General features: G+C 39.7%; 1 protein-coding gene across 1 annotated transcript in view; it reads right to left on the reverse strand.

Annotated features, from left to right (window-relative positions):
- Window positions 1-476: 476 nt before the first annotated feature.
- Window positions 477-12,405, reverse strand: part of RIT2 (Ras like without CAAX 2) — a 229,613-nt gene continuing 217,684 nt past the window's right edge. Inside the window, exon 5 of the mRNA XM_075489012.1 lies at window positions 477-813. Within this exon, the coding sequence (XP_075345127.1) occupies window positions 586-813 (228 nt within the window). The 3' untranslated portion in view covers window positions 477-585. The remainder of the gene's footprint in view (window positions 814-12,405) is intronic.

The raw sequence follows: 12,405 nt of genomic DNA on the forward strand, positions 1-12,405 counted from the left end.
GGGAGCCTCCAAGTGTTCCCTTTAGGCCTGGTTCACACACACACATTCACACACAGACACGCATGTGCAGGCTGAGCACAATCTAACCCTAAACCTACATGTGAATGCAAAGCTGAAGGTCAAATCCTAAAGTCCTTAAACAGTCAAAATGTCCATTGAAATCAATGTTATTCATTCCTGGGATGGTGAAATGATCCATGCATGTAGAGAGGAGGCAATAAGTGCATCCCTTGTCCTAGAGCTGTTGGAAGCTGGTTCTGCCTTGAATGCTGGCTTAACTCCTAGCATTTGAAGACCAGCCAGGGACCATAGGGAAAAAACCACTCAGATTTGCAGATTTGCAGTATTTTCTCCACTCAGATTTGCAGAGAAGGGATGAGAGGGTATGCTAAGTGACTTTATCTGTAATACAGAGGAGCCACAGGGCAACCATGAATTGGGCCTTCAAGGAGATACTTCTGCATGAGGGCTGAAGGGAGGGAACTCCAGGACCTGGTCTGGAAGATGCTGTGTCAATGCTGCCTTTTTGAACTGTTACAAGTTGCTGTGGTCAGCTCCTGATGGGTGGCTCATGAGGAATTGCCATCAGGTTGTATTTTCCTTTTTTTTCTTCAGGGATCCTTTCAGCTTTCGCCACAGACTATCCTTCCTCTTCATCTTCTTCTCTACCGTGGGCAGTGAGGACTCTTTCCTTCGGATTTCCCTCACTAGTCCATGAAAAACATCATCAATGTAGAAGCGGAGAGCAGCTGAAGTCTCAAAAAAGTAGCAGGAGTATTCTCTGGCTAAGCTCATTCCTTCTTCAGTCGAGACCTAGAAGGAAAAGTCCATAAATATTGCCTAATGCACAGAGCATGAATCAACACGAGAACATTACAGTATATGTAGTCTGACTTTTGGATACCGCAAATAACTGACATTTAATTTTACAGGAAAGTATTCTAACACTACCCCACAGAGAAGATTCAAGAGTGAAAGGATCAGACTGAATCCATGAGATGTTTGAACAGAGCATACTGGCAATATTCATGTGCTCAGGTATATTATTTCCCTAAGTCTGATGCATCAATTTTTCCATGCATTTCCTCTCTTTAGTGCAGTAATCCTGTACAGTTTGATAGTGCTGGTACTTTTATTCCACAGACTGGAACAGATGGCCAAAAAGACTTACATAGAATTAAGGTCCTAGAAAATCCCTGTTCAGCATTAACCTAATCCTGGAGGCAACTTGACTCTTTAAGCACACTAGCTTTCATACCTTAAGATTTTTCAGTCACGTTAATTTCTGAGCACGCCTTTAAGTGTTTTGGTCTTGGCAGGCCTGTAATTCTATCACTTAGCTCATGCCTGAGCTGTACAAAGATCCAAAATATATTTGTTTTTCAGCTCATCTTCCCTAAGTGGCTTCATGTACTTACTGTTCTCAGAGAACATGGAGGAAATGTGTCTTTGTATTTTGAGGAACTGTAAAGGGAGGAATCACCATGAATCTAGAGGGAACCAAGGGAGCTCTTTTTTAATTTGCCTGAATTTTGAAACAGGGATCTTATTCCTGAAATTTCCATATTGGCTACCTCTTGGCATTTGACTTGCCAGCCTGCTAAATGGAAAGGTGCTCAGCATGCTGATTAATGTGTGGTTTAAATAAAGTTCAAATGCTACCACTGCCTACCACTTAAGGTACTTTTTGCACTTTGCGAGCTCATCCAGTAACATGTAGCAAGTCTGCAGCAAAACAAGGAGCAAACCCTATGAGCTTCTAAATGTTAAGCTAGCTTTCCAGCCAGTAGACTATCCTTTCTTTTCAGTATTTGAACATAAAAATTAATGAATGAACTGTATGAATGAAATGTATGGTGTATATTCAAATTCTAGGTCAGAAATACCAGCCTTTGTTTTTATTTGTATTATTTGGATATCATGATTTATTCAAGTAACTTTCCAACCATCTGGATAAAAAAGCAAAAAAGTACTTTGAGACAGCCTTGTGAAAGGCTACATAATAGGCTATGAAAAGTCTCAATTGCTACTGTCTACCACAAGTCTAATCTTGGTGGGTTTTTTCTTATTTCTACCTTCATGCACCCAAAGGTGCAATTTATATTTATTAGGGAAATAAACCGTGATGTTTTGAGATACAAACAAACTCTGTCATACCTACCATGAGGAAAATGCCCTTTATGATAAAGTTATGACATCACCATGCATTTTTTTGTACCTACCTGTAAAGCTGGACACAGTGAGAAACAGGATTTTGGATGAAACAGAAAATCAGTTAATTACAGCCTGGAGGTAAATCTGCACCGAGCATGTACCCCCATAACGCAGACCACAGAATTCCTCCCCATCACCTTTGCATTGAGACACAAACTTTGTAACATTAGTAGGATCATTCCTCTATGTTACAGGTATAATCTTAATTTAATTAAGAATATTGTAAGGGTAAGCAGGGAGGTTGTATGCCAACCTGAATAATACTCACTGACACAATGAAAGATTGTTACCGCTTTCCAACTGCTATAATTGCCAACCTGTAGCAAAAGGAGATGGGTAGCAATATGGTCCTTGTTTTTCTCTGGGCAGCTGTGTAAGCAAAATGCATGATTCAATATGTCTATTGGGCACCATTGAGAAATTGATTGTCTAGATAGAAGACTATTTTGGTCTATTTTGGACTTTATAATAATTTTTTTCCTTGCTATGCCTTGCTTGAGCTGTAGGAGGATTTTTTATTTTATTTTGTTAAAGACACTGCAGTTCTGAGCAAACGATTACACAAATCAATTAAACAATTTCAGTGAAGATTTTATACGTTCATTACCTAAAAGGAAAAAAAATGCACATAAATTGAAACATCCTTATGTTAAAGAATGGTAAGGCTGTAAATATAATTAGGATGCAAGCACAGCAATACTCAAATATAAAAAAATTGCCCTTCCCTTTGCTCCATGGTTTTCTAGTCTTTGCCCATCTAATTCCTCCTTCATTCCACTCTTTTTTTCTTTTTTTTTTTTGTCTTTTCTAGGATCAAAACTATGTTTTCTCCCACCTGCAAGGAAGAACAACTGCAGGGAAGACATGCTATGCTCCGTAATGAAACAAGACTGCTAAGAGCTGTGAGAACTGGAGAATACTCAGGAGAAATAAATTGTGCAGAAAAACTTCCTCCCAGTCTCTATGTGGTTGGAGGCTTGTAACTTGGCCAAATTTGGCTGGTTTTCTATAAAAAGCAGCAAAAGTTTGGTTTTGGACTCCAGTTTCCTACCAAATTACAGAGACAACATTAAAGTTATTAATGGCAATAGTTCACTTCAAAGAATGGTATTTTTCTTAAATCTTGCCCTCAGGAACTGATTAACTGCTTTGGTGAAATTTGATGAACTAATTCAGCATGAGGAAGACACCTGGCACAAACAATTTCAGGACGTTTAGTTGAAGTTTTTCAGCTTCAAGGCTGAAAACAGACTTCTCTGAAATCTAATGCTGTCATAATTACCACTACTGCTTCCAGCACCAATGAAAATATAGCTATAGTAATTTAATTAATCTGTTTGCTGAAGAAACTGTAAATATAGAGAGATGCCTAGAGGAAAAATAGACATTTTTTTTTCGGTTCATAATTTGGTCAAGAGGCTAGACACCTATGGAATGAGAAACAAGGGATAAAGCCCTTGATGAGATCACTGATGCCCACATAATTCCAGGGATTTAGCTTGTTCCCATATTATTGCCAGAAGAGAAACTATATCAAAGAAATCCATCCCAGATCTGCACAGCTCAGGGACTTGTTGACAAATTGCAGCTTCCACGGGTCTGTATCAGTGGAAGATATGATCTGTCAGCGTGACATGGACAGACAGGTCAGGGAGTAAGGTCATTCTATTGAATATATATCTGGGTAGCAGAGCTTTATATCTCATCTTTAGAGTAACCCTCCAAGATTGAATCTGGCATTGTTTCCCAGAGTATAATTCTGGTTATATTGATTCCAATTTAGCTTGTTTGCTGGTAAACCTTAAGAAGGGAATGAAGGAGGAAGGCTAGTGTAGTGAAGATAATGAAAAATGAAAATTTAGGAGCTGGCAGAAGCTTCCTGAGTTTGATCCAAACTTTAAAAACTGTGATTGTCTGGGCAGGGTTTGGATCAGGACTTACAGAAGCAGGGCACGAAGCTCGCAGTATAACCAAAGAGCAAGGCCTCCCGGAAAGACAAGTCCATAAAATGGACAATGAAGCCTCACAAACATGATGTGCGAGCCCCAGGAAAACAGTCTTTTCACATCTTCCTTGCAAAGTACATGGTTCTGAGTGCCCATTTGGGCACATGTGAGTTGAGAGGGAAGATATACCAGTTACAGCAGCATATGGACTGTGGCTAGCACATGGGACTGTAGGCTGAATTTGGGACTTTTTCATGTCTGGATAGTTCAGGGCAGCTGGAACGCAGCACAGCTTCATACAGACAGGAAGTATTCACTGGCTACAGCATTAAGATTTTGTTTGTGGCTTTTGCAAACCTCCCTTGGAAAATTACAAGTGAGATTAAATGCAACGCTGACAGCCTGTGAAAGCTGTGATGGATGAGCTGCCATCTTTAAGACAGCTAGTTCCCCACTAAGGTCAGCTCCTGCACAACCAAAAGGAGAGCACAAAGCCACCTGGGCTGGATGGTGAGTGAGGAAGCACTGGCAATCATTGGCCCCCATAGGCAGAACATAAAAATATCTGGATCTGAGAAGGAAAGTGCAAAGAAACTAAACAGATCAATAATCTACCTCTGCCCTTGGACTGTCATTAGCTGGCAAATCTCCATCAGGATCAGACTATTTTGTGTTCAGCTTTGTCTCTCCTTTGTTCAAGGCAGCAACAGAAGCATCCCAAAGTAGATTTCATTGACAGAGATTGTATTAGCAGAGTCAACAGCATCACCTTGGGTGAGCCAGTGGTGGCCTTCATGCAGGAAAACAATGCATTTCCACTTGTGTATCTCATCTCTGCAACAGCATGGTCTACTTGAGATGGCTTTTGCAGCTTTCCCCCTGTGATTTGGACCTCCAGGTTGGCATGGAGAGGTCTGGAGGCTGCAGGTGGAGTGCTAAGGGTTGCAAGGATTCTCCTAAATTTTTGTTACAGACTTCCACCCTGGCAGTCCTCATTAACTTTGCAATGGGAAACAGGGTGATAATTATAGCTCCAAAAGCTTCATTCTGTGAATTTTTTTTGCTGAAGACATGAGGTCTTGATCACTAATCAGAGACAGAAGGGGACACGTTGCTCAACAGAGTGCTCATCTAAATCCCACTGAGGCTAATAGGAGGAATGCCAGTGGTTTTTTATCAAGCTCTGTATTTTTGACAGGCAATAATTTATGTGAGCTCTAAACAAAAGATAGCTGTTTAAGAACATAGGGGGAGGGATGCAGCACCTTGAGCAGCCTTGTTTGTACCACAGCAAATAATAAGAGGAGTAGGAAAAGCCACAGGTACTCTGAATGATGTCTAGGAAAGATCCATGTCTCTTCCCTTCATCTCTGGTGGATTTTTTCTGTTTCCCAACAGGCCCCATTGCAGAAAACAAGCAACCAGATGCCAGGTTGTGTATTAATACCTTGATATCAGCTTAGAGACAGGCAGGCAATCCAGAAGAATCCACACAAACATTCACATCCCTTCCCATCACAGTCCATTCCCTCAGCATATCAGAACAAACATCATAAGCTTTTGGTACAGGCACAAACCTATAATATGCCACAGGAAAAAGCTGGAGAGATCAAAGGTATTGATGATTTCCTAGGTCTCCAATAAGCAAATTTACCAAGAGAAAAAAAGAAAAATAATCTCATGGGTCTAGAAAGTGAATGCCATCCTGGACAACAAAAAGCAAAAAATGGGTATTGCCTATCTGACATGACTGATAATTTTATTAATCCCAGCACTGACCACTGAGTTTATGCCAAAGGCACTCCCGCACAACACCTGCGAGATTTCTCATTAATGAAGAACAACAACCAGGACTGACCAATTTTCACTAGTCTCAGTTCATCATTCTATGTCTAAGGTACCAGGAATAAATTAGGTGGTCCCCGGCCACCCAGCACTGACAAGTGTCAGGGACCTACCCAGTAATCTGGACGGGGACAAGCTCTGTATTTTGATAGATGGGACTGGGTCCAACAAAGACTGAGCTGAGCATTCCTACATTGCCACCTGCCTTTCCTAGAGCCAAAGGCTTTCACTGTAAGCATTTGATTCCTGTTTTGAGAAACATGCAACCCAATCCACTAACCCAAAAGTAGATCTATTATACCTATGTCATTTTTGACAGTTATTTTTTCCTTGGACAAGTGTTGTATCAACAGGCACGGTGGCAGAGACTTTCTACAGGCTGGTATAAGGATCTTTCCAAGTGTGAAATGCTTGGATATTACAGCAGTGGCTGGGGTTGAAAACCTGAGCAGAACCAGATAAAACAGAAAAATCAATCTTTCTGTCTTTTTAAGACAAGCAGCACTGTTGTTATTTGTTCACATAATATTTGTCATGGAATATTTTTTAAAAAGAAGAAAAAATGTTCCAAGACCTTTTACCCTCCTTCTCTTTCTTCAGATATTTACATTTATAAACTGCCTATCATATTCTTGCCACTGAGCAATGACATCCCTGAAAGGAGGGGAAAAAACAAGATCAAGTTGAAATCAATTCAGGCTGAAAGAAATGTTGAAGACTAGGCTTTGTGAGTAACCAGTGTTTCCTCTCTGTGGCCAGACATTCAATATGACTATGTTTCAGGTCTAAACAAATGCACAGTAAATGCAAAAGTAAAACAAAAATCCTTGGTGTTAAAATCTCCAGTTTCCATGTCCCTCAACACAAACATTCTGTTTTGTTTCAGAATTTTAAATGAATTTTGAAGTGAATTATTGTTTAAAAATATAATGTTGAAATTTCTCCTTCTGCAAACATAAACATTTTAATCTTTATGTATGATCACATTTGCAAATGTATACACTGCAGTTACCAATTTGTTTTGGCCAAGATTCCACTGGAATTCACAACTAGTTTCTGCTGACACAAACCAGCATTTTTCATTCAACCAAACATGTGCACCTTATTTTTTTCCTCAGTCCATGGGGAAGCAGACACCTCTTTTCAGCAGCCTGAGCAGTAAATGAGTAACACGCTGCAGAAACATGAGAGGAGAATTTCATGTCAATGCCATTACTCTTAAATCCATTTGGAAGTCTTCAGAAGTAATTAGGTGAACAAACCCACTCCGACATCATGGCAAGCAATTCTGCAAGCTCAGCTTTGCTGGCTTTCTAGATTACAAGGCTAGATGAGATAAAAGCTGCCATACAATTAATCATTATTGTGAGGGTATTGCAATTAGTTCTGTTCCTCTTTCTCCCTCCCCAGAGTTACATGAAAGCTGGTGTCTTATAAGTGTTTTCCATGTTTTCCTTCCTGCCTTGCCACTCTGTGATACTTTTTACTGGTTTCACACTTAAGAATTATTGGTGACCAAAATGGGGTCTAGCATGAATAGCCATGGGAGTAGACAGGATTAGCAGACTGCGCCAAGGAGAAGATGTGGTCTTGCTGTGTGAACTTATGCCCTGACAGACTGGATGCCATGGAAATAGCACATGGCACTGTACTACACATCTCACGTCCTCAGCTGTTCCAACCTCTGAAGGCACTTGCATTACAGAGGCTCAGATATTCTTTCCCTTCCCCTCATAACCTGGCCTTTGCATTTGGACAGGAAGGAAAATGCGGTTTTAGCAATGCAGAAAATAATAGGATTGTCTGGGGCTTCTGTGATGAGCTTTGTGTCTAATTTTTAGGGGATGGAGGATGGAGAGTGTGGGATTGTAAAACTAATTTGCTCATTTTTTAAAGGAAAACTATATAATAGTCTTGAGAAAAATTAAATTTCTATACAAAACCGGAGAGATTCATCTGTCCCAAATTATGTGCTTCTCACCTGGTTAGTCACTAAGGCGGGACATGAAACACAGCTTAAACTCTCTGTTCTGAGCCAGGAAGAATCATACTCTAATTTGATCCAAGGGAACTGCAAATTGTTGGGGGCTGGGAAAGTAATCTGATGAAGCATCACTGAACACTTGTTCTTATGCTCTTCACTATTGACCACTGTTAGATTAGACTGACATTTTCTCTGACCTGCTATGGTCATTGCTACACTCATATATGAAAACTCTAAGCTATTACTATCTATTTCATTAAATACATCTCTCTCTTTTTCATATGAAAAAATTCTAGATCCAATGCTAATTCACACTTGAATAATTTCTGGAGATTTTTAGTATCTTTTGTGATGGTGATTACTGCCCAGCACTGATTTCTGTCTAGTCTTTCTCTCCCTTTTGAATTATTTTTTTTCCCACACTTTGGATCCACAATATCCTTGTAACACAGGAGCTATGCCTCCAGGTAATTTCATTCCTGCTTTGGGCAAATGTTTTGAGTAAAGAGAAACATTCTCCATGCAGTTGCCTAGTTGCAAAGCAAGCGAAACACATGAGGCTCCTAGGTCTATTGTTTCCAACTTGTGATAATGTTACTTCAGTATTTCACAGATGTAATGCTAAATAATTAAATCAACGTCTCATTTCATGTAAAAATCACTATGGAATCAGGATGCTGTCTGCAGGTTAGACTCTGAAGTTTTTCTTCTCTACTACAGACTGTACTCTTTTGGCTTTATCTTGTCAAAAGCAAGACTGATGAGTGGGTTAAAGCATCTTTATACCAGGAAGTGTTTCTAGAGAGATGGCCTCAGGATCTGACTGAATTGGATACTCAAAGCCACATGATCTTGCATCAGTCAGCAATAACTCTGGGTCTAATTTGGAGAGAATGTGGAAGTGTTAAATCCTTAGCATCAGTCTTCAAGATGAACAAGTACGGGTCAATTGCTCAAAGCATTTTTCAGAGATCTGACAATTCTCTAAATTGTCCATCATCTTTAAAGGTACTTTGATTGCAATGCTCAGCTGAAGATGTAGATGGCCATAAGATGGTTGCAAAAAGCAGATGTTTCTACATCAGCTTGGAACATCCACAGGAGGAGACCAGGTTTTTGTAGGGAAAAAATCTAGGAATTGCAGTTTTAAGTTCACAAGAAAGGAAAATGATTTCAATTTTTTGTGTGCAATTTTCAATTTGCAGAAGCTGCAAATGTACCTTTTAGACTTTTTTTAAGCAAATAGAAAGTTAGTAGTGTGGAACTCTTATTTTAACACTGCAAGTGATTTCTATTGCTTTGTGAGCACAAGTTAACTATCAGTCCAGTACAGCCAGCCCCCATATGTTTTATCTACCTATAGACTGGTGTAGGCTATTTTCATTTATGTGTTAGCCATTAAAATTCCACTAGTCACTTGAATTCAGTTCTTCATTAGGACTCAGGCACTAAGCAGACTGGGTACTGAGTAAATCCACTTAATACCTGGTAACCTATGCAAATGTCTCTGTCATTATATTACTTTGAAGATGGGAGTAACACAGCCTCTAACAGCAATATTTTGTCCTGAAAACACTCCACTGACATGACAGATAAGAAAACAGAGCAGGAGTTAGTGAGGAGGGCAGAGCAGGCTGCTGATTTCAGTGTGCTATTTTCCACAGTTGTCTGCTGAAGATTAGGAAATGTGATTCAAGACATTTGAAGGAAATCAGAAAGAAATCTGGAGAGCTAAATAGAAAACAAGGAAGAGGCAGAAACAGCTGTATATTTATTTGTGTGTGTTTGTACATATAGTCATAAAGAAGAACTGTAAATGAAGTAAAAAACCCACACACAACCAAACAAAAATATTGGTGATTCACAGAACTGAAATAATCTTTTGAGCCAAAGTATCCAAAGCTTGTGTTCAGTTAAATGTGTCATTTTTAGACATATGAACAGGCTACTGGAATTAAGATCTGAAAGTTCCCTTTACGTTTAAGCTGAATATGAGTTTCCAACACTGGAATAAAAAGGTCACAAAAAATATCTGTTCCAAATGCAGTAAATAGTGTTGTGTGTCCTGACACCACATATTGCTTCACATTACATGGAGCGCAATACACATATATTCTGGTGTACAGTTTTCACATCTAAACATACTCTGAGACACAGCTTGCAGGCAGACAGAGAACATCATGCTAAGTTCCTGGCAGTGAAAATAAAATTGCAACAAACCTCTCCCTTCTCCCTTCATCTCCATGCAATTGTCATCTGCTGGGATTCAGGAATTCTGTCCAGGCTACTGAAGAGGGTATTTGACAGAAGGGAGGCAGAGAAAAAATTTATAATGGATTTATAGAGATTTGGACTGCAATGGAATAATTTAATTTTTTTTTCAGAAGTCGTTTGCTGAAGTAAGCAAGTGTTGAAATGTATGAGGTATCAAAGTGCCTTATGCACAATTTACAGAACAATGTTTCACCTTTCCACCTATTACTTGGGTTGCTTTTCAAAGAAAAAATTACTCAGTGCAATGAGAGGGGGATGTTATATCAGGAAATGGGAGCGGTGAGCTATTGTTTTTTTTCCTGGAACATGTAATTAATTTTGTGGGTTTAGTAATTTTGAAGTTTGTTGGGAAGGTTTGTCAAACAATCTCATTATGGGAAATACTTGCACAGTATCTTTATTAAACCAATGACATTGATCTTCCCCATGTCAATATTAGTTCAGGCAAAATATTATACTTTTGCAGAATATGAATTGACTGAAAAAAATTCATGGGAGCTTCACTGGAGTCTTCCTTTTCAGCTCCTTTCTAACGTGCTGAAAGGAGACCTCATGGATGAGCAAAGGGTCTTTTCTTGGTCACAGGAACATTGAAAGAGAGAGGCCCATGACATAGGAACCTTAAAACAGGAATGACAGCTGCATAAGGAGCATCCACTTAGCTCCATCATGTGATGTGACCCGCCAGCGTGGACAACACATAATAAAATATTGAGTCTGAAGAACTGCATATGAAGGGGATAACAATGAGAAATGAATGTGCTGAGGGAGAAAAATTAAAAATCTTAAATGGCCAGTGGGTAGGAAGAGCTGTAAGAATGCATTTAGCTAATTAGACATAACAAGCTCTCTTATTGCCTCCTAACCTCACTCAAATTACCTCACTTTTGCTGCAGGCTAAGAACGTGCACTCATGGTAACTTGTTCATACCTCTGTGGTTAGCTTGTCCTGTTGGCAAGCTCCCTGTTTGGTGGGCAGTTTCTTTGGATAACCCTTCTGTATTTGCTGCCTGTGGGTTTTGATTTTTACTCAGAAGACTGAGCACCTTAAAGTAAGCAAAGTAACAGCTAACAGCTGGCAGAATCTTAACTTTGTTGAATATAGCCCCAAACTTTCTTGCCTACATCCCCAAGACATCTTGGACACTTTACTAACAGAAACTTAAGCAATGATGATGCTCGAGGGTTAATCAGTATATTTTGGGGTTTTTTTTAGAATCTTAATTTTTGACTGAAGCCAAACAGGTTGGCTGGGATGCTAGTTCTTGTTTATTGCCACAAAGGAAAGGATATAGTGAAGAGGGAAGAAGAGAGAAGCAGAAGAGTGAAGGTGGAAGGATGATGGAGGGGAGGAAGACAGATTATATCTTTATTATGCTAGCTCGGGGGTAGAATGAGAAAACAGACTCTTAACAAACAGAATGGTGGAAAATCCTTGCTAGAAGCATCTGTTTAACCTCCTCTATCCATGATGTATCCATCCAGCTATACAGATATTCTTTTGATGTGTAAAAGATGCTGTATTAATACACCCTGGGAGCCCAAATCATGATTACAGCTGATAAACTCATATTCTTATCCAGAGTAATAGACTTTTCAGTCCACCACTGATAAAGCTGTAGCTCAGTTTACCTAGCAGCATGTGCGAATGTGCATCTACACACATAAACACACACACAACAAATGCTGCTGGGTTCAAATCTAGCCTCTCCAATATACCTGGCAGAAAAGGTTAGCCTTACAGCAAAACTTGGATGAGGATGCTGACAAAACACTGCTCTGAAGAGTCCCTTCGGTACTGGGAGGCATTCAGCATCAGCTCCTCTGCAGATTAGAGATGGTTTCTGACATTTATTTATTTCCTGTGTTTCAGTCAGCTAGTTAGTTCAAACCTGCAGTCTGGCCAGACTCTGGAAATGGCACTGAAAAGGTGAAAAGACAGTGTGTGTGTAGTGTGGATGCCATAAGCCAGGCTGCCCTCCTGCCTCTTCTCAAGGTTTTCCAGAAATTCTTAGATGAAAAATGGTGGGCCGTAACCTAGAGTACAAGCGGCCAGGTGAACCGCTGCTTCTGCATCCTCCTGGACAGAAAAGATTGAAAATGAAGGACAGGAAACAGATAACACATAATTTATGATAAATA

The sequence above is a fragment of the Mycteria americana genome (genome assembly GCF_035582795.1).
Source record: "Mycteria americana isolate JAX WOST 10 ecotype Jacksonville Zoo and Gardens chromosome Z unlocalized genomic scaffold, USCA_MyAme_1.0 Scaffold_18, whole genome shotgun sequence".
In the NCBI taxonomy this organism is placed as follows: Eukaryota; Metazoa; Chordata; class Aves; order Ciconiiformes; family Ciconiidae; genus Mycteria; species Mycteria americana.